This window comes from Hyperoodon ampullatus, assembly GCF_949752795.1.
Source record: "Hyperoodon ampullatus genome assembly, chromosome: 3".
Classification (NCBI taxonomy): Eukaryota; Metazoa; Chordata; class Mammalia; order Artiodactyla; family Ziphiidae; genus Hyperoodon; species Hyperoodon ampullatus.
Genome location: NC_136916.1, coordinates 31,772,335 through 31,795,269, shown reverse-complemented (window position 1 = coordinate 31,795,269; position 22,935 = coordinate 31,772,335). Strand labels below are relative to the sequence as shown.

Sequence of the window (22,935 nt, the reverse complement as noted above, 5' to 3'; positions counted from 1 at the left end):
ATCAAGGCACTGGGATAGATGGGGGAAGATTATTTGGGAGTGTATGAGAAAGAGGCCCTTCCCAAGGGACTCCAAATTATACCATATTTATAGTGTTCATGTCATTTTTTTTTTTTGGCCATGCCATGCGGAATGTGGGATCTTAGTTTCCCAACCAGGGATGGAACCTGTGCCCCCTGAAGTGGGAGCGTGGAGTCTTAACCACTGGACTACCAGAGAAGTCCCTGTCTATTTTCAATCTTTCCTGTATGCCAATAAATGCATAAAGAGTATAATTTTTTTCTCTGAGCATTGTTTTCATGGTATCCCACAGGTTTGGGTAAGTAGAACTTTCACTGCAATTCATTTCTAAGCAGTTTATACTTTCCTCATTAATCCACAAGTTATTTATGAGTGTATTTTAAATTTTCCAGATACAGAATTTTGTTATTGTTGTTACCCTACTCTTGTTGATTTTTAATTTTATTCTTTGAGTGTATGCTACATGATTTCTGATATCTGGAATTTGTTGATATAGAAAATCTCAAAAGAATTAGGGAATAATGCCAGGTGGAATTTTGTTAATGATTCATGTGTGTTAGAAACAAATGTGTACTCCCGGTTTGTTGGGTACAATACATATACGTCTTTGTCAGATCAAACTTGGTAATGTTATTATTCAGTTTGCTTCTATCTGTACTAATTTTTTCAAGTTGATTTCTAAGTGAGGGGTGTTTAGAGGCTCTTACTGTGATTGTGGATGTGTCAATTTCTTTTTAACTTCCAGTTCATACCTTTTGTTATTTTATTGGGTTGTTTCTTTTTCTTGTTGCTTTGGGGCAGTTCTTGCATTTTAGGGAAATTAATCCCTTGTTGGTTATATTCTTTCTCTAGCAATCTTAAAATTAATTTAACAGAATTTGCATACAACTAGTATTTTAATAATACAATGTATTATTGAAAAATAGGCTTAAAAGGGTTTCTGTTTTATAGCATTTCATTAGTCCTTAGTGGATTTTTATTTGACTGGATATATTCTTGAAAATAAAGCTATGTTTATTTTTTAATTTCCATAATGTCAATTTTTAACCTATGTAGACCAACCTTCCTAAGTGACCAAAACTATAGTTTTACTGGGACAAATTAGAAAATTTGAACAAAAACACTTTTAAAATTTATTTATTTATTCTTGGCTGTGTTGGGTGTTCGTTGCTGGGCATGGGCTTTCTCTAGCTGAGGCGAGCGGGGCCTACTCTTCGTTGAGGTTTGCGGGTTTCTCATTGCGGTGGCTTCTCTTGTTGTGGAGCGTGGGCTCTAGGTGCATGGGCTTCAGTAGTTGTGGCACACAGACTTAGTTGCTCCACAGCATGTGGGATCTTCCCGGCCCAGGGATCGAACCCGTGTCCCCTACACTGGCAGGCAGATTCTTAACCACTGTGCCACCAGGGAAGTCCCTGAACAAAAACATTTAAATCCAAGGCAAGATACAATAGTTTCGATTAAAATGTCGGACAACTCATTATAAGGTTATAAAACTTGGGTTAGTCATGAACAACATGTGATAGGAATTGGAGAGCCAGTCTCCCCCTTCCCCCCCACCCTGCCCAGCCACTCCAGCTGTGTGTATGTGGGCAAATTATTCAGACTTTGGGTCACAACTTCCTCATCTGATGGAATGGAAGACATTCACAACCTCTCAGAGTCAGTATAAGAATAAAAGTAGATCATTGACAAGAAAGCTGTTTGCAAAAGAGCAAATACCCATTTCTGTTATTCTAGTGGGTACTGAAGCCCTAGCCTGGAATAGTCTGAGCCCCATATATTTCCATGACACTCCCGTGTTTCAACCCCAGTTCTCCCAGTCATGACAGACATTCCTTTAGGGTCCTTCTCCGTTTTCAGAATCATCCCTCATAATCCCTTTAGGAAATGGGAAATGTTGACCGTGTTTCAACCCCAATTCTCCCAGTCATGGGAGACCCTCCATTTATAGCATATCCATGAAAAGACAAAGCTCATTCAAAATGGAGCACTTGTGGGACCTCCCTGGTGGTGCAGTGGTTAAGAATCCGCCTGCCGGGGTACCTTGTCGCAGGTGGGGCTGGATGGCCGTCTCCTTCGGCTTCCACTGTGGGCTCAGCACGTTACTTGCACCGAAGGCCGAGCAGGCGCCACGGTGGCTCCCAGCTTGCAGACAAAAGACATCAGTCTCTTTCCTTAGTCGACCAGACCTTCCAAACCTGGCTTATAAGAGGCTAAAAGGCAAAAGTCCAGGAATTATCTTCATCCCTGGCTATATTTCTAGTATGAATGGTACAAAAGCATTGGCGATTGAGGAGTTTTGCAAATCTCTAGGTCATGCCTATATAAGGCTTGATTACTCAGGAGTTGGAAATTCAGATGGTAACTTAGAAGAATGCACAGTGGGAAAATGGAGCAAAGATGTTCTTTCTATAATTGATGACTTAGCTGAAGGACCACAGATACTAGTTGGATCTAGCCTCGGTGGATGGCTTATGCTTCATGCTGCAATCGCACGGCCACAAAAGGTTGTTGCTCTTATTGGCATAACGACAGCTGCGGATGGCCTAGTGACACAATTTAATCAGCTTCCTGTTGAGGCAAAAAAGGAAATAGAGATGAAAGGTGTGTGGTCCATGCCATCAAAATACAGTGAAGAAGGAGTTTATCGCATTCAGTACAGTGTCATTAAAGAAGCAGAGCGCCACTGCTTGTTACGTGGTCCTATTACTGTGAACTACCCTATAAGATTGCTCCACGGCAGGAAGGATGACACTATACCGTGGCATACGTCCATGCAGGTTGCTGACCGAGTAGTCAGCACAGATGTAGATGTCATCCTCCGAAAGAATAGTGATCACCGAGTGAAGGAAAAAGCGGACATTCAACTTCTGGTTTACACTGTTGATGACTTAATTGATAAGCTTTCAACTGTAGTTAAGTAGAATCACAGTTTTAGTTGGAATGTAAAGTAATGGATCCAGAAGATGGAAGAGGGATAACAGATGAAGGACCCTGATACTTAGAAGGTTTTTTTCTCTTATCTCTACCTTGTAAATATCATGTGAGTATTTAATGATGTATTTGCACAAGTGATTCAGATTGTGAAGAAAGTGCCAGCTGCTGTTTGAAAAATGTTCTCCTTCCTTCCATCCTTGACTTTTTTCATTAAAATATTTCCTATTGTTTTATTCAAGAGATGTTTACCTTCTAATGCTTGTGTTAACTGTGCCAGCTCTTACTTAGAATTGCTAATAAAACTTGATTTTTTTGTTTTTTGTTTGGTATCATTGTATATGGAGATTTGCAAAATTATTTCTGATTTTAAAATGCGGTTTACAAGATATAGGAAAATGTTTATTGAAATAAATCTAAAATGACTAGAGAAATGTCTGAAACATAATAAAGTTCAAAATAAAGCTATTACTTTATATATTAAAAAAAAAAAGAATCTGCCTGCCAATGCAGGGGACACGGGTTCGAGCCCTGGGCCAGGAAGATCCCACATGCCGTGGAGCAGCTAAGCCTGGGCACCACAACCATTGAAGCCTGCGGGCCTAGAGCCCCTGCTCCGCAGCAAGAGAAGCCACTGCAATGAAAAGCCTGCTCACCGCAACAAAGAGTAGCCCCCGCTCACCGCAACTAGAGAAAGCCCGCGTGCAGCAACAAAGACCCAACACAGCCAAAAATAAATAAATTAATTAATAATAATTTTTAAAAACGGAACGCTTGCTTCCTTAAACCATTAGTAGGGAAACAAGACATTTTTCTCCATCCCCTTTTACATTTTTCCTATTAATCTCCGGTTCAGCGGTATCTGGCAAACGAGTGTTGGTACTTGAAGACTCCCCTGAGGAAATAAGCTACAGGCTTTATCTCTCCCATGGGGTGATTTGGATTGAAGTGTTTTCTTTGTTTTAGTTTTGCAGCATCTCTTCAATTTTTAGAGGCTTCTGGGGGGAGAAAAACCTGCCAACCCAGGGGTATAAACTCTTCAAACAGTAGTATGCCTTTTCAGTTCATTTGGTTTTCGATGGTTTACTTCTCATAATAAACATGTGCATCTTTTCAAAAGAATTAGTACACTGGTTGGAAACTGCAGATGTACTTAGAATTCTCTTTATTCCCTTGGAGGGAGAGGTTTCCCTTTTTCCAGTTGTCCTGAAACCCTTTGTTGCACGTTTATGGCAGAACCATGGCAAAGGTGCTTCTCTCCCCTCAGGATGATGAGCCTCCAGCCAAAGGGAAGAAAAAGAAGAAGAAGAAAAAGGAGGAGGAGTTGGACATCGATGTGGACGACCCCGCCGTGAGTCGATTCCAGTACCCCTTCCACGAGCTGATGGTGTGGGCCGTGCTGATGAAGCGCCAAAAAATGGCAGTCTTCCTCTGGCAGCGGGGGGAGGAGAGCATGGCGAAGGCCCTGGTGGCCTGCAAGCTCTACAAGTCGATGGCCCACGAGTCCTCTGAGAGCGAGCTGGTGGACGACATCTCCCAGGACCTGGACAACAACTCAAAGTGAGTGTCCAGAGGGAATTTAAGGACCAGGAGACACTTGCCCTGAGCACTGTCCCTTTGCTGGGAAGGGTGGCAAATGTATCTCTCACTTAAGTACAATTACCTTTAAAGCTTGTTCATCAAGTGCTTTGTCCATTGTGTCAGTATTTTTCCTTCTGTCTCTCTGAGGCATTCTGGACTCTCATTGTTTTTGTTGACTGCCTTCTGGTGGAAACTATGGAAACCCAATTTTAATCAATATATGTTTTTTGTTGAAATATCGTTGATTTACAATGTTGTGGTAATGTCTGCTGTACAGCAAAGTGACTCAGTTAGACATATACATATATATATATACACATTTTTTTAATAATCTTTTCCATTATGGTTTATCACAGGATATTGAATATAGTTCCCTGTACTATGCAGGAGGACCTTGTTTATCCATTCTATATATGAAAGCTTACCCCAACCTCCCTCCCCCTTGGCAACCACCGGTCTGTTCTCTACGTCCATGATTCTGTTTCTGGGAAACACAATTTTAGTGCAAAGACAATGAGACCAGTTTTCATAAGGAAACAACCTTAGTGAACCTGTGTCCTTGGACTTGACTTTCACAAGTACCTCTGGATTTCCCCCCCCTTAGGACGGCTACAGGGGGCTGGAGTTGGGTATTTCCCTCCCTCTAGTTCCGTTAGGCTCTGATAAAACACCAATAGGTTAAGCTCTGGTTAGCCAGTTTCCCCCGAGGGCTGGCCTTGTTATGAAGAACAGAGCGCTCTGGGCATAGTTCAGAATGGACGCTTTCCCCTCTCCCAGATGGCAGCATGGGAGGGTTCTTCCCCCATCTTCTCTGTGAGAACTTGGTGGGGCTCCTGGAGGTAAAACTCACAAAAATGTGGACACTCCTCTAAGCCTGGGCCACCCGGAGCTATTAACTTGCAGACTTGTCCTCACGGGGCCTCCAGAAATTTGTCAATTACAGTTCAGGTTTTCCAACCCGGTGCTGGTTCCCCGGGTTTGGGCTCCATTAAGTTGTGATTCTCAGTATCTGCTTTCTGTCTTTCCAGTTTGGTGGACAGCAATTTGCCCTGTGACCTCAATTCTCTGATGAATCTAGAAAAGTTGTGGATTTTGAGTTTGTTGAGCTTTTTTACTTTTTATTAGGATAGAGTGGCAACTTCCAAGTTCCTTACGTGTGGAATCAGAAACCAAAGTCCCGTGCAACTTTACAGACATGTGAACTTGAATTGTACACAGGCCCCACTGCCAACATGTAACATCTTTGTTTTGTGAAGCACCCTGCTTATCTTTCGGACTGGATTTCTAAAATCACTAGCTGACTTCTAAACATCAGGTGTTCAAGACTCGTACAAATAGGGAGGCGTTCCCCTGCCTCCATCTGTTGGCAAGCCCTGTCCCTCTGCTTCCTAGAGGACCCTCGTGGTGACCCCCTGCAGCCTGTGGGGCCTGAGGCCAGAAGATACTGCAGAGTCTGCGTCTCCATCCCCTGCAAGTAATGCCTCCCTTTTTCATCCTTCCACTCAGAACTGGCATCAAATCTTCTATAAAATGGAGAAAGAAAAGCAAAGAAAGGTGATCCCTATAGGACTGTACCTTAATCACATCGATGCCACACAAAAAGTTGAAGGAACAAGAAATGTTCATGACTATCATTAAATCCTCGCATCAGGGTCATGTGGAAAGGGAATACATCTTATGTTCACAAATCACCTGTGTCCCCTTCTCCATCCGCCACTTGGTTCCCATCACTCCCCCTCCCCCACCTCCAGCAACTGGTCCTCCCTGCTCTGGGTCCCCATGGCAACTAGACCTTGTCTCCTTCACAGCACTGAGAGCGCTCTTGTAACCCATGTGTCACTGAAGTATTACACTCACACGGGAGAAGGCACGTGTGCAAAACATGCAACTTGATGACTATTCACAAACACAACACACAACTTCGACCAGCACCCTCAAGAAACAGGACCCTACCTGTGCCACCAGCCCTCCTGGAGGCCTTTTCAATGTCCACCTCTCCCCTGCACCAAGGATGGCCACTGTTCTGACTTCCAGTCCCACAGGCGCTGTTTTCCCTGTTCCGTGAATGCCTGAGGGAAGGGACTTGGTCTTTGCTCTGTCCCTGGGGCCTGAGGGGCAGACTTGGGATCCACCTAAAGCTCCATCTACAGCAAGAGCAGTCAGCCCCTGACATGGCTAAGCAAGGACCCTGGCCCCTGGCTGTCCCTTCTGGGGACATCCCCTGGAGCTCCCAGAGGACAGGGAGTCAAAGACTCTGTGTCCTGTGGCTCCATGACATCCCCGTGGACACAGCTCTCTAATGAAGAGCATGTGACCACCCTGCTCCCATTTCTGTCTCTACAGAGACTTTGGCCAGCTTGCTGTGGAGCTCTTGGACCAGTCCTACAAGCATGACGAGCAGATCGCCATGAAACTGCTGACCTACGAGCTGAAAAACTGGAGCAACTCAACCTGCCTCAAACTGGCTGTCGCAGCCAAACATCGGGACTTCATCGCCCACACCTGCAGCCAGATGCTGCTGACTGACATGTGGATGGGGAGGCTGCGGATGAGGAAAAACCCTGGCCTGAAGGTATGTGTGACGTGGTTGGTAAGCACGGTATAGTGACAAGTGACACCCGTGAGCTCTGACTCCCTGCCTGGCTGAGCTAAGCACTTGCTGTGGTTTATTTCATCCATGACTCTGAACGACCCCAGAAAGTAGACGCCATGGCAATCCTTGTCTTACAGGAGAACCTGAAGCTTCAAGATTAAGGGATAGGATCTGAGCTGCAAGGCATGGGTCTGGCTCCTGAATCCAGGTGGTCTATCGCCAGAGCTTGACCTGCAGCATGACTGGCTTACAGACTTGGAGTCCACCTTAACTAGTCATGCATCCCTGGACCAGCCACCTGCCACTAAAGCAGACACCTGAGCTCTATTTCTATAGATGCCCTTATAACTCTGAAATTGTCTGATATCGTTTTGTTTTACTTTTTAAAAAAATTTACTGAAATATAATTGATTTACAAGGTTGTGTTAGTTTCAGGTGTACAGCAAAGTGATTCAGTTATACATACATATATATATATATATATATATATATATTGTTTTTTTTACATTCTTTTCCATTATAGGTTATCACAAGATATTGAGTAGAGTTCCCTGTGCTATATAGGGGGTCCTTGTTGGTTATCTATTTTATATATAGTAGCTTGTGCCTGTTAATCCCAAACTCTTAATTTATCCCTGCCCCTCTTCCCCTTTGGTGGCCACAAGTTTGTTTTCTATGTCTGTGAGTCTATTTCTGTTTTATAAATAAGTTCATTTGTATCCTTTCTTTAGATTCCACGTATAAGCAATATCATATGATATTTGTCTCTCTCTGTCTGACTTACTTCACTTAGTATGATAATCTCTAGGTCCATCCATGTTGCTGTAAATGGCATTATTTCATCCTTTTTTATGGCTGAATAATATTCCACTGTGTATATACACCACATCTTCTTTATCCATTCATCTGTCAATGGACACTTAGGTGGCTGTCTGATATCATTTTAATTGGCAATGTTTTCATTCTATAGGGTTTATGAGAGAATATGAAGCTATGAAAGTGTTTGAAAAGGATTTAGGGGATAGAAAATTGTACTGAGACCAAATCCCAGCTCTGCTGTTTACTACTGTTAATGACTAGGTTATCTTAAGGAGAGATTCTAATTTTCAGATAACCTACTCTGTGATGGCAATATTATACTGAGCTCATGGGATTGCCATGAAGATAAAGAAAAGACCATATATGTTATCCTGGGTATCAGGGTTCGGACATACAGAAGGCACTTCGTTTCTTAAAAATATGTTGGAAACCATTCTCAGAGCTTTCTGAGATGCTTTTCCCAGGTTATAATCCTCAAGTTTGGCTTGAATAAAAATTTCCATTTCTTTCTTAAAAAACAAAATATAAATGTCATGCCTAATTGCCCAATTATACACAATGCACTAAGCTGATATTATACATAAGTTTGGATATTAATAAATAGTTTTTAAAATATCAAGAATAATGAGAAGATCCTGAAGATTTTTTTTTTAAAGAGCAGGTTTCCTACAAAGGGATGAACATCAGGTTGGCATCAGACTTTCCGTTAATAATACTGAAACCTAGAAGGCACTGAAACAAGGCCTTCATAGTTCTGAGAGGATTTGGAACCTGGATTTTTTTTTTTTAACCCAGTCCCGCTATTTTAAACATGAGGATAGGATATCTATTTAAGATAGACAAAGATTCAAGTTATATACTTTCTACTTACTCCTTCAGAAAAAGTACTTCAGCAGTACTTTCAGTACTTCACTGAAAGAAGCGTTCAAAATTACAAGAACACAGGGGATGTGGAATGCAAGAAACAAGCCCCAGTTTTTAAAAATCCCCATATGAAAAAGCAGTTGGATGAAATGAGTGCAAAGAGTCAGTGATATGCAAGAAGAAAGTACACAGAAGAATAGAAATGATTCCAACAAATAGATGCAGTGACTAAGATGCTATAAAGTATCAGGGGTATGGGTTAGGGAAACAAAAAGAGTTCATAATCATTAATGAGAAAGTAGAAGTAGAATCAAATACCAGGGAAAACAAAAAAACTGCACACAAAAGTTAAGGCTCGGTTGTGATTTAAATTAAAATTTGGTACGATTTTTGAGTGACTGGTAGAAGGTAAAAAAGACCATTTGACCTTTGATACCATGATCAGGTTTCTCTAGTACCACCAGAATTCTACATTAAAATTGCAATCACAGCACGCCATGTGGCTGTACAATAGACAGTATTTTATACGGTAATAAAAATGTAAATGCTTTTTATTGATCTTCAGTTTTTTAGAATAATCCAATAGACAGAGTATTGAAGACCTAAATATAAATCCTAAATATAATACAAAGGTTATCGAGTATGAAACTATGAAAGTAAAGGTACAGCTAAGAAAAGTTGGCTGGTGGGAAGGGGAAGAGAGAGGGGTAAACAGCATAATATCCCCATATTGTAAAGTGGGGAATCAGAACTGTCAAGAGTTGTTGAAACAAGAGGTGAAGATTCCAGTTTATTGTGTAAAGTTACAAAGGTAACTTCATAGGAACTGAAAATACTGATGTGGTTGTTAAAAACAGGAGCAGAGGGGGAAGGAGATAAATTAAGATAAAGTCTCATCTAAAACAATAGGATGTCAACAGATATTTAGATGACTAAGATAGTACTTAAATTAACAAAGAAATAGCAACATAAGATATTGCCTATGTTGCTAAAAATATGAAAGTATCCATAACAGCTAAAACCAGAAATAGAAGCAAGTGTCTCAAACTAGAATTCAAAAATTTCTCTTGAAGACAAATGATATGAAAATATATATTTAAAAAAACACACTGGGAACATGAGTACATCAATCCAGAATAACCAACATCAAGACACACTTTAATAAAGTTATTGGATTTTAATGAAAAAAAATTCTTTGAGTTTCTAGGCAAAAAAAAAAAAAATCAAGTGACTTCTAAGGGAAAAAAATTCAATTATCATCAGACTTTCAATAGCAACCATTTATGTCAGAAAAAAAATGGTGTGTATCATATAAAAATACTCCCAGAGGGCTTCCCTGGTGGTGCAGTGGTTGAGAGTCCGCCTGCCGATGCAGGGGACACGGGTTCGTGCCCCGGTCCAGGAGGATCCCACATGCCGCGGAGCGGCTGGGCCCGTGAGCCATGGCCGCTGAGCCTGCGCATCCGGAGCCTGTACTCCGCAACGGGAGAGCCCACAACAGTGAGAGGCCCGCGTACAACAACATCAACAACAACAGCAACAACAAAATACTCCCAGAAAGAAAATTGAGGCAAAGATTTTATATCTAGCAAAAGTGATGGTCAAATATAAAGGGTACACATGACATGTTGCCAACAGGCAAGAACTCAGGGAAATATTGTTCCTATGAGCACTTTCTGAAGAATCTGTTAGAGAAAGCATCTCCAACAACCAAAATAACCAGAGAGGCATCAGCAACAGGGCTGATAGCATCAGATACATATTTACTTGTAGTGTTAAAACTAAGTGACAGTTAAGTGGGAGAGAAAATAGTATATAACAGCTATATGTTCTGATAATATAGATATAATAGAACCATTTAAAAATGAGAGGAGGGACTTCCCTGGTGGCGCAGTGGTTAAGAATCCACCTGCCAATGCAGCGGACATGGGTTCGATCTCTGGTCTGGGAAGATCCCACATGCCATGGAGCAGCTAAGCCCGTGTGCCACAACTACTGAACCTGCGCTCTAGAGCCCGTGAGCCACAACTACTGAGCCTGCACGCCTAGAGCCTGTGCTCTGCAACAAGATAAGCCACAGCAAGGAGAAGCCCACACATCTCAATGAAGAGCAGCCCCTGCTCGTTGCGACTAGAGAGAGCCCGTGCGCAGCAGCGAAGACCCAACACAGCCAAAAATAAAAAAAATTATATCTTTTTTAAAAAATAAAATCAAATAAGAAAATAAAAATGAGAGGAGAATGGGGAGCACCTGTGCAAAAAAAAGTGTAACTTTTCAGTAATCATAATTGATAGTGGTAGTATTAACATCATTATTCTGAAACTGTTAAGTTAAAGCAACTGAGTAACAGTGAGATATTTTAATTCTGTCACCCCCCTCTGTCTGTGAGAACTAGGACTTGGTGTGGAAGAAAAGGAAACACAGATGGAATCTGGAAGAGGATAAGCAGAAAAGCCTATAGTACTTAATTGGAAGCATCAATATGAATTCATTCCAGCTCTGGCCAATGAAAAGCTTAGAAACAAAGACCTACTCAAAAGCATGAACATTCCTAGTGCCCAGAATGTGGCCTTGAAATATCATTTCCCATTCACTGAAGCCAGAACTTCTTGGAGAAATGGTTGATTCCAGGTCTGCAGCAGGATATGTACAAGATGAGCCCAGAATAGTTGACATACCAGATGTTAAAGAAGCTATCAAGGACCCCTAGGGTCAGATCAGGGGGACCCAGGAGCAAACATGAAGAGGCTTCCACTGGCCAAACGAACAGGACAGTTTGACTTTCAATACTATTACTAATAGCAATGAATAGCAAATATCTTTAAATCCATGAGTTCATAACAATATTTTTAAGTAAACATATACACTAATAAAGAACTATCAGGAAGAAAAATTAAGAAAACAGTCATCCCATATACAGTTGTATCAAAAAGAATAAAACACCTAGGAATAAATTTAACCAAGAAGGTGAAAACCTGTATATTGAAAACTATGAGATATTCATGAAAGTAATTGAAGAAGACACAAATAAATGGAAAGATATTCCATGCTCAAGGATTAGAAGAATTGATATTGTTAAAAAGTCCATGCTACCCAAAGCAATATACAGATTTAATGCAATCCCTATTAAAATTGCAATAGCATTTTTCACAGAAATAGAACAAGCAATCCTAAATTTTATGTGGATCCAAAAATATTCCCAATAGCCAAAGCAGTTTTGAGAAAGAAGAACAAAGCTGGAGGCTTCATGCTTCCTGATTTCAAACCTTATTACAAAGCTATTATAATTAAAACAATGGAAACAGGAACATAGATCAATGGAACAGAATAGAGAGCCCAGAAATAAACCCATGCATATATGGTCAATAAATTTATGACAAAGAAACCAAGAATATACAATAGGGAAAGGATAGTCTCTTCAATAAATCATGTTGGGAAAATTGGACAGCCACATGCAATGAATCTGAACCACTATTTTATAGCATACCCCCAAATTAACCCAAAATGGATTAAAGACTTGAACATAAGACCTAAAACCATAAAACTCCTTGAAGAAAACATAAGCCCTTGACATGGTGATGATTTTTTTTAATCTGACACCAAAAGCAAAGGCAACAAAAGCAAAAATAAACAAGTGGGACTACATCAGACTAAAAAGCTTCTGCACAGCCAACAAAACCATCAACAAAGTGAAAGGCAACGTACTGAATGAGAGAAAATAGTTGCAATTGTATGTCTGATAAGGGGATAATATCCAAGATATATAAAGAACTCATACAATTTAAAAGCAAAACAAACAAACAAACAATCCAATTAAATAATGGGCAGAAGATCTGAATAGACGCTTTTCCAAAGACATACAGATGGCCAACAAGCACATGAAAATATACTCAACATCACAAATCACCAGGGAAATACAAATCAAAACCACAATGAGATCACCTCATACCTTTCAGAATGGCCATCATCAAAAAGGCAAGAAAAAAGAAGTTTTGGCAAGGATGTGGAGAAAAGGAAACGCTGGTGCATTGTTGGTGGGAATGTTGGTGGGTGTTCAGCCACTATGGAAAACAGTATGAAGGTTCCTCAAAAAATTAAAAATAGAACTACCATATGACCCAACAATTCCACAACTGAGTATTTATCCAAAGAAAACAACACTAACTTGAAAAGATGTCTGCACCCTAGGTTCATTGCAGCATTATTTACAATGGCCAAGACATGGAAACAACTTAAGTGTGCATTGATGGATGAATGGATAAAGAATTGTGATATATATATATATATATATGTGTGTGTGTGTGTGTACATATATATGTATGCAATGATATATATACACACAATGGAATATTATTATATATACACAATGTATATTTTATACTTTTATATATATATATACATATATAAAATGGAATATTATTCAGCGATAAAAAAGAATGAAATCTTGCCATCTGTGATGTGGATGGACCTCGAGGGCATTGTGCTAAGTGAAATAAGTCAGACAGAGAAAGACAAATACATTATGATCTCTATTACATGTGAAAACTAAAAAAACCAAAAAGCAAGTTCATAGACACAGAGAACAGACTGGTTGTTGACAGAAGCAGGGGTGAGGGTGGGGTGGGAGAAATGGGTGAACTGGTTTTTATTTTTTTAGTTTAACTAAATTGAATACTTTATAATAAAAAAACCCCACAATGAGATAGCACTACACACCCACTAGAAAAGCTAAAATTAAAAGACTGACCATACCAAGTGTTGGCAAGCATGTGGAACAACTATAACTCTTCTACACTGCTGGTGGGAATACGAAATAGTTAAAAAAAGAAAAATTAGTTACCTTCAGTAGCTGATAGGAAATCAATTTATTATCTTGAAAACAGGTTCATAAAGGGGAAAGAATCAAGCATTTATCCTGCATTTTCTATATGAACTGAACCACTGGGTAACCACTGAGTAGATGAGGGAAACATCTCTTTGTAAAATTATTCCAGCCAAGAAATGGAAACCAAATGATAGCATTAGAACAGCACCAATTTTCAACCCCAGTGAGTTAATGAATTGACATCAACTGCTGCTAACATCACCAAAAGAGAAACGGTATACTTTTTTGTGTGTGTGTGTGGTATGCGGGCCTCTCACTGTTGTGGCTCTCCCGTTGTGGAGCACAGGCTCCGGACACGCAGGCTCAGTGGCCATGGCTCACAGGCCCAGCCGCTCCGCGGCATGTGGGATCCTCCTGGACTGGGGCACGAACCCGTGTCCCCTGCATCGGCAGGCAGACTCTCAACCACTGTGCCACCAGGGAAGCCCAAGAGAAATGGTATACTTTTTAATGAAAGAACATGCCATTTACAGTCTTGCCATAGGGCTCAAACCTGGGTCTGTTTTTGTTTCATAGATATGTTCATTTGTGTCGTATTTTAGATTCCACGTGTAAGTGATATCATATTGTATTTGCCTTTCTCTGTCTGACTTACTTTGCTTAGTATGATAATCTCTAGGTCCATCCAGGTTGCTGCAAATGGCACTATTTCATTCTTTTTTATGGCTGAGTAGCAGTCCATTGTATATATATACCACATCTTCCTCATCTAGTCATCTGTCAATGGACATTTAGGTTGTTTTCATGTCTTGGCTATTGTAAATAGTGCTTCTATGAACATTGGGATGCATGCATCTTTTTGAATTATAGTTTTGTCTGGATATATGCCCAGGAGTGGGATTGCTACATCATGTGGCAACTCTATTTTTAGTAACCTTCATACTGAACATATCTACAAAGCAGAAACAGACTCACAGACATAGAGAACAGACTTGTGGTTGCCAAGGGGGAGGAGGGGTGGGGGAGGGAAGGTTTGAGAGTTTAGGATTAGCAGATGCAAACTAGTATATATAGGATGGATAAACAACAAGGCCCTACTGTATAGCACAGGGAATTATATTCAATATCCTGTGATAAACCATAATGGAAAAGAATATGAAAAAGAATATATATAACTGAGTCACTTTGCTGTGCAGCAGACATTAAACACAACATTGTAAATCAACCCTACTTCAGTAAAATTTACAAAACAACCTGGGTCTGGTCCAGCCTCTGCATCCAGCTGCCAAGTGGCAGGAGAAAACAAGGGCAGAGGGACATCCCCAAATCCACTCCGTGTTGAAGTCTACAGGTCCAAATGTTCTAGCTCTTCAACCCATAAACAACCAGGAAACATATATTTTAAAAAGCAATTTTTAAACATGCCAGAATTTTAAAGAGCAAGGTTAAACTATAGAGTCTACAGCAGTGCTGTCCAACAGAAATAAAATGCAAGCCACATATGTCACTTTAAATTTTCTAGTTAAGAAAGTAAAAATTTTAATAGTTACAAAAAGTTTTTTAAGTACATTGTAAAAAGTAAAAAGGAAGCAGTTGAAATTAATTTTAATAATATATTTATTTAAACCAGTATATACAAAATATTATCATTTCAACATGCTTTTGAAAGGAAAAAAATCACTAGTGAGATAGTCTATATGCTTTTTTTTGTACTAAGTCTTTGAAATCCAGTGGGTATTTTTCTATCATTTCCTTCTTTACCTAATGCTACTTTTAGATATAATGTCTACCCAAAGGTATAAATATTTGTAAGCATCAGATTTCCTTCCAAGCATTTTTAATTCACAACATAAATATATAATTACTTTAAAGCAGGGAGGGTTTGTTCTTTTTTTAATTTAATTCTTTGAATAGGTCATAAGGACATGCACATATTAAAAAATTAAAACTATTTTAAAGTATAAGTGACAAGTCTCCTTCCCACCTCCTGTCCCCCATTTGGCTTGTTCTACCCATTGGCAACTACTGATATTTGTTTCTTATGTATATTTCCATATATAAACTACTATGAATAAATATTCTTTTTTTCCTTTTTTTCATGATGAAGTAAATATTCTTTTTTTTTTTTTCCTTTTCACTAGGGTTGGCATCGTTATTGTTTTGTACCTTCCTTTTTCACTTCCTCTGGGACACAGAATATTCCTTCTTTCTTACCCGCTTCCCCAGTTCTCCTTCATGGTCAATGGCCACAGTTTATGGCCAGTCCCCAGTGAGGCCATGGAGGTCACTCCTGCCTGGGGGTGCTACACTCACTGCCACCATGAGTGCTCTTGGACACACTGTATCTCACTTATCTGCCGTATAAATGTCCAGAAGGGGAATTGGTGGCCCCGTGGGGATATGCACTTGCAATCTTGATAGCTGTCCCTCTGTGGAGGTGTCCACCTATAGTGTAGGGAATGTCTTGTTTTCCCACAACTCCACCAATACAGTGTGTGAGCAAACTTTCCAATCTAATGGTAGAAAATGAGATCTCTGTGTAGTTTCTTTGAATGTCTCTTATTATGAGTGGGGACAAGCCCATTTTCCTCTCAGTACAAATGTCCCTAAGTTCACTGCCTTTGCCCATTTTTCTGCTGGGTTGTTAGAATTTTTCTTCTTGACTTCTAGAAGATCCTTTCTAATTAGAAAGATTAGCCCTTTGTCTGTCACATGAGCAGCAAATATGTTTTCCCAGAGTTATTTTTTACTTTGGTTAAGGCATGTTTTCATTGTGCAGAAGTTTGTGATTTTTTTTCAGTATCAGATATATTGATCTTTATTTTGATTGCTTCATGATTTGGGAGCCTAATTAGAAAGGCTTTCTCCTACTCTCCATTTATGAAAGAATTTTCATGTGGTGATTGTTAGTTGTTTTACCTTCTCTCTGTGCCCCCTTCCTTTTTTTCTTTCACAAAATATTTGAGCTAGATGCAATTTATTCTGGTGCATGTGTGAGATATGGATCCAACCTAATTATTTTCTAGATGATCACCCAGTTTCTCAATACAGTTTATTAAATAGTCATCTTTACTCCTCCCATTGGAGGTGGTGTTTGTATCACAAATTAATTGCCTATGTGTAGTTGAATCTTATTCTGGACCTGCTATTCTGCTCTATTGTTTGGTCTCTTTGTGCACCTGTACCACTTTGTTTTAATTATTGGTGCTTTATAATATAATTTTTAGTATATGGTAGAAATAACCCTTTTGTGTTACTCTTTTTTTCTTAAGATTTTTTTTTGATGTGGACCATTTTTAAAGTCTTTATTGAATTTGTTACAATATTGCTTCTCTTTTATGTTTTGGTTTTCTTGGCCACAAGGCATGTGGGATCTTAGCTCCCCAACCAGGGATCAAACCCACACCCCCTGCATTGGAAGGCGAAGTCTTAACCACTGGACCACCAGGGAAGTCCCACTTTTGTGTTATTCTTAATAATGGATTGCTGAGGGGAAACTTTAAAAAATTAGCATTGAACATTGGGAACAGAGTTCAGTATTGGAGACACACTGTATGGCACTGACAAAAATGACAAGGGTTTCCATCTATCAGCTAGGCCATCCTTTTGCTATCTAGGCTGAGCCCAAGTAAGTCCTATATTCATGAGTCACGTTTGTCTTCCAACTCTTGGTCCATATATTCACATTTACATCTAAGTTATTCCTATATAAAATATTTTTGGTCTACTTCACTAGAGGTATCATTTTATTTATTTATTTATTTTTACTTACTATATTTTACTTTAAAAAATTGCCTGCTTTGAAACACTATGCAAGATGTTCGCTTTTTAAGTCAGGATTCCACACAATACTCTTGCTGTTCATCTAGAAAAATTTGGTGGATGATCTTAAATTTCTCAGTGTCTGCAATTCTATCAATATACCAAACGGAATAAGCCACAGACCGTCAGAGCAGAGATAGACCTGTTCCAGGGCTGCTAGATTACTGAGTAATGAAGATCATAATTAAAAATTTTTTGCCTATACTGGGGAAATTTTCAAGAATTACCATAGCTTAAAAATCCACTTTTCTCATCATACCTAGGTTATCATGGGGATTCTTCTCCCCCCGACCATCTTGCTTTTGGAATTTCGCACCTGTGATGACTTTTCATATCAAACATCCAAGGAAAATGAAGACGGCAAAGAAAAAGAGGAGGAGAATATGGTCAGTGATACCCTTGATTCTAAAAGTATCCATCAACTCTCATTTTCAAAATAGTTGTGATTTCTCTTGCCGTGAATTTAGAAACTGCAAGAATTGGGGACATTTTTATAATCCTTGATTTTTTTTTAACATCTTTATTGGAGTATAATTGCTTCACAATGGTGTGTTAGTTTCTGCTTTATAACAAAGCAAATCAGCTATACATATACATATATCCCAATATCTCCTCCCTCTTGCATGTCCCTCCCACCCTCCCTATCCCACCCCTGTAGGTGGTCACAAAACACCGAGTTGATCTCCCTGTGCTATGCAGCTGCTTCCCACTAGCTATCTATTTTACATTTGGTAGTGTATATATGTCCATGCCACTCTCTCACTTCGTCTCAGCTTACCCTTCCCCATCTCCGTGTCCTCAAGTCCATTCTCTACGTCTGCGTCTTTTATAATTCTTGATTTTTGAGGCACCTGTCTGTTAAATATGGCGCTGGAGTCCAAGGCGTTTCCCATCTGGCAGCCTGCTTGCCACGTGCTCTGCTCTGTTTCCAGGATGCGAATGCAGACACTGGCTCGAGAAAGGGGGACGAGGAGAACGAACAAAAAAAGCAAAGAAGTGTTCCCATCGGGACCAAGATCTGTGAATTCTACAACGCTCCTATTGTCAAGTTCTGGTTTTACACAGTAAGTTCCCCGCCCTTAGCCTTCACCATTTAGCATGTTTTAGACATGTCAGAATCAAGAAAATTGTCAAGGGCTTAAAAAAAGTGTTTTTTTAAAAAAAATCAATGGATTAAAATTAATTATGAAAACAGAAGTGGGACTAACTCAGAATCTTCAACTAAAATTGGATCTAGATAGATATCTTGTCATATATTTATACATAGGAATGTGGCCATCCTAGCCCCAAATACACCATTTCATAAAGCAAAATAGTCATATTCTATTTGCTCAAGATGAAGGATTTTTCAAATGTCTTTAGTTATACAAACTTAGGGAAGTAGAGTTTTATTCCAACAATGAACAAAGATGACTAGTATTTAGAGAGCAAGCTCACAGATGTCATTTTTCAGGAGACTGACGGGGTTACTCAAAGAGTAGGGTTGAACCCAGAGCATGAAGTCCTGGAATAGAGGAGCAAATCAAGGCATCTCCGCTCTCAAGTGCAGGCCACACTGACCTTGTGACCACACACTCTCCTCCAGCCCCATCAGTGGCCTCTGTCTGGACGGCTCCAGCAGAGCGGTGTACCCAGAACAAGAGTGGTCCAGCCTTATGCACGCGGATGGGCAGGAAAAGTGGGGCGAGGAGACTGGAGCAGCTTGGAAGGCTTTGGAAGAAACTGGCTCAGGTGCAGGCCGTCCCAGCAGGGGTGGCAGGCATGCTGTGTTTCCTGCAACCACTGCGGTCCGGGGGAGGGACAATACTCATGAAGTCCCAAATGCCAAGCAGCAGCACACGCCTGGCACTGCAATCCCATTAGTGACTGGGCGCGAGCAGGTGATGGGAGGTGAGGGGCCATGTCCAAAGCCATGGACAGGGTGATGGATGAGGAGGGCAGAAGGCAGAGGCAGAGCTCTGGGGCATGGCACCCAGCGGGCTGCATGGGGACCCAGGCCAACTATAGCCTGGACACCCAACCTTTTGGCAGCCACATCTGGTGATACCACCAAAGCCACAGCTGCCCACCTGATCTGGTCAGAACCAGCTGAGGACCAGGAAGACACCTGGCCTCCACAGATGCGTATGAAGAGGGCGGAGCCAGGGGGCTGATGAGCCTTGGGCATCTCCCCAGGGCCTCTCCCCAGGGCCTCTAAATGCTGCCTCTGGATGTGGGGAGGGGGTCGCACGTTTTATAGCTTGCCAGGGGTTCCCAGCGCAGCCCCACTTTGAGAACTCTTGCTCCAATCCTCCTGCAAAGACTAGATAGTGGATACGTGGGATGCTACCTGTATCCTGGTAAAACTTAAACAATCAGGAGGGGGGCATCTTTAAAAAAAAAAAAAGGCTGCAAATCACAAATATAGTTGCTAGTATACACCCTCCCCCACCTCCCCAAGACTTCAGAAGGGGCCTGTACCTGTGGTGCATACAGCTTCAGGGTGAATCAACCTCGGTCATCTTCAGACCACCTCCCTCCACCTCATAGCTCACTCCCATATCCCTCCCAAGTCTACATGCCACAAGGATAGGCACCCTGCTGTGGGCACAGCACATCACAGACATATCAGGGCTGACCGAGGGGCCTCAAGACAGGTGGGTGTACCTGGGAAGACACCTCATTGTCAGCCTCCTCCCTTTGAACCTCCCACATCCATCAGCAGTGGAAAGGTTCAAGAAGGAAATTTGCAAGGCAAGGAAGAGTCAGTAACATTTTCCAATTTCCAGGAATGTAGAGGGCACACCAGTCAACTACTAAAAGTTTCCCGACTCATCATAATTTCGTGCAACTTTATAATTTCCCCTTGAGGCTGATAGTGGCAACAAATACATCTTCATTTAGAGAATGGACTGTCAGTGCCCATATTGCACTAAAGTACAAAATGCCTCCCTATCTGCCTCAAAGTCCTCTGCCTGCACCGGTGATGTGAGTGGAAGTTTTCCTCTAAAGGATTCAGTGCATCTGGAAATGAAAATTTGTTTTAGAAGATGTATCCACTTGTAAATAGGGTTCCACAGCTTTTTTCAGGCATGTGACCTCCCCAGACACTGCTCACGGTTTCTGCCTTTCAGATATCTTACCTGGGTTACCTACTGCTGTTCAACTACGTCATCCTGGTGCGGATGGAGCGCTGGCCCTGCCTCCAGGAGTGGATCGTCATCTCCTACATCGTGAGCCTGGCCCTGGAGAAAATTCGAGAGGTGATGCTCCAAAGGCCTGTCCCAGCCCCACCCACCACTGACTTCAATTCAGGTGTATCTTCTTTAAAAAAAAAAAAAATTTTTTTTTTCTTTTTTTGGCCGTGGGGCATGCAGGATCTTAGTTCCCCAACCAGGGATCGGACCCATGCCCCCTGCAGTGGAAGCACAGAGTCTTAGCCACTGGACCGCCAGGGAAGTCCCCAGATGTAGCTCCTTATTTTAAAAACGTATCGTGCAAATCCCAAGTGCCGTGGAACTTTTCTTTTGAGATGTCACAATCCCAAGTTGATTCCATTCCCTTGCTTGAGATTTATACACCTTCTGCTTCCAACCGAATTTGAACTTGGAAATCAAAACACAAGGCAGAATAGATGGTGTTTAGTAATAAAAATAAGTCTGAGTGCCTAGAAAAGCAGCATAAATGCTGCCAGGTACCTGAGATAAACCAATGACTCCAACTGGGTACAAGTTTGGGCTCCGTTTTCTCGGAGCTGGAAGTAGAAAGGGAGATGTAGGAGATGACATTTCTCCTGTAACTCAAGACTTTGAACCACACTGTCCTCCCTCCAACCCAGAAGGGGATTCTTGTGCAAGGGGTTTATCAAAGGAGAGCTCCCAGGAGAGCAGAGAGAGGCAACAGGGTGACCAGGCCAGAAGAGGGGACGGGGCTGAGCAAGGTGTGGCTTCAGTGGAATCTGTCCCTGGCCTAATCCTGCAGGGACTCTGAGTGTATTTAATACTGTAGAGTCTGTCCCACTTTGACCAAAGGGAACAGACTTTTGTACCCACATCAACCAGCCTTCTGCATCTCTGGGAAAATGGCTGCAATTGCCCAAGGGGGCAGGTGGGAGCCAAACAGCGGCACCTGCAGCGGATGGGGGCTGGGCGCACCCACCTGGTGGAAGCCTCTAGTGCCTCTGGGCAGGCTGCCAGCACAACTGCTGCAAACAGAGGGAACAGAATTTTCAAAGAAGTGTTGAAAAAGGACAGACACCACCTCCTGCAGACTCGTGTCACAGGAGACTTGAAACTAACATGTACCTTCAAGAGGGCAACCCCTGCAGGCAGCAGAGGAAATATGGGCCAGGTCCTTCTCTTTCTAATATCACCTGTAAGTTTTAATTCTTTATATCAGCTTATAAAGAGAAAGCTTCTAGCCAAGAAAAAGTGAACTTGAGAAAGCACACAGCAGAATTTCATATTTTTTCTCCCACTGATAGAGAACCAATATTCTTATTTTGCAATCAGCAGTGACCTTTCACTGAACTGAAAAATGATCACTGGCAACTTCTTCCCAGGAGAGCTAATTCGAGGCTGTCAGTCTGATGACAGCCCGAGAAACGCAGAGTGCCAGATCTAAAAATGTTATAACCCATCTCCTACTACTCCTGTTTCTTTTCTAGCTGGGCTTCATTCAAACTTTGCCCACTTTACAACTGGGATTTCCCAAGTGGCCTGTCGTGCCATCTCTAGGGACACTGTGAGCTCATTGAGCATCAGCCATATGCTGACACTCTTCTTTACCCCCAGTTATAGGAAGGAGGGTGGGCGGCTATCAGTCAGAGTGCACAGGTTGTTAAACTAGTGAACGCCTTCTGGGTTGGCCCATAAATAGCCACCACCCCATCCCACCTCTGGAGTCCCCAGAACCTCCCCAGAGTCTCGGTAAGTAAAGGGGTACCACTTTTAAGACCCCCACCCTGCTGCACGCCATAGCTGCATACGTGGGGCTTGCTCTAAGTGTGCCCGTGCCTGCTGCTTGTTAAATATTTTCAGGTTTGCTCTGAGGAAGTGTCCCTTTAATCAGTGGCGATTTTGAAAGGGTAAGCTCTCAAGCAGGAGAAAATGAAGTTCAGCTTTCCCCTGACTTCCCATCTCTGAGTTAGAAAGCAACTTTGGCTGATAAACATTTCCCATCCCAGTTCTGCCACGTCCCCTGGGTGGACTGCCCCTCTGTGGGACCACACAGGTTTACCTCTGCTCTAGAGTTTTCCTCCTGGACTAACTCTGGAACGAGGGCTCACAGGCAAGTGTCCAGAGAATTAGAAACGGGATCAAAAGGCAGCTACTTTAATTACAGCCAGAGGGACATAATTTAGAAGGCATTTCCTGAGAGTTTGTGAAACCCTGACTCTAGGAATACAGAGCAGTTTGTGGAATTTCCCTTTCTAGATATGTTTTTCTGCCTGAGAAGATTAGTACTCAGAAGTCTTGAGCAGGAAAGGGGACCAGAT

General features: G+C 41.5%; 2 protein-coding genes across 2 annotated transcripts in view; both read left to right on the top strand.

Moving 5' to 3' along the window:
- The window catches only part of TRPM1 (transient receptor potential cation channel subfamily M member 1), a gene marked incomplete at both ends in the record, with an annotated part of 140,172 nt that overhangs the window by 100,240 nt on the left and 16,997 nt on the right, over positions 1-22,935 (top strand). The window contains 5 exons of the mRNA XM_079698794.1: positions 4,223-4,515; positions 6,880-7,108; positions 17,723-17,845; positions 18,392-18,523; positions 20,573-20,701. Of these exons, the coding sequence (XP_079554920.1) occupies positions 4,223-4,515; positions 6,880-7,108; positions 17,723-17,845; positions 18,392-18,523; positions 20,573-20,701 (906 nt within the window). The remainder of the gene's footprint in view (positions 1-4,222; positions 4,516-6,879; positions 7,109-17,722; positions 17,846-18,391; positions 18,524-20,572; positions 20,702-22,935) is intronic.
- Positions 1,980-3,275, top strand: LOC307049318 (palmitoyl-protein thioesterase ABHD10, mitochondrial-like; the record flags this gene model as incomplete). Its single annotated transcript, XM_079698795.1, has 1 exon — positions 1,980-3,275. The coding sequence occupies one exon, from the start codon at positions 1,980-1,982 to the stop codon at positions 2,943-2,945; it is 966 nt and encodes a 321-aa protein (XP_079554921.1). The 3' UTR covers positions 2,946-3,275.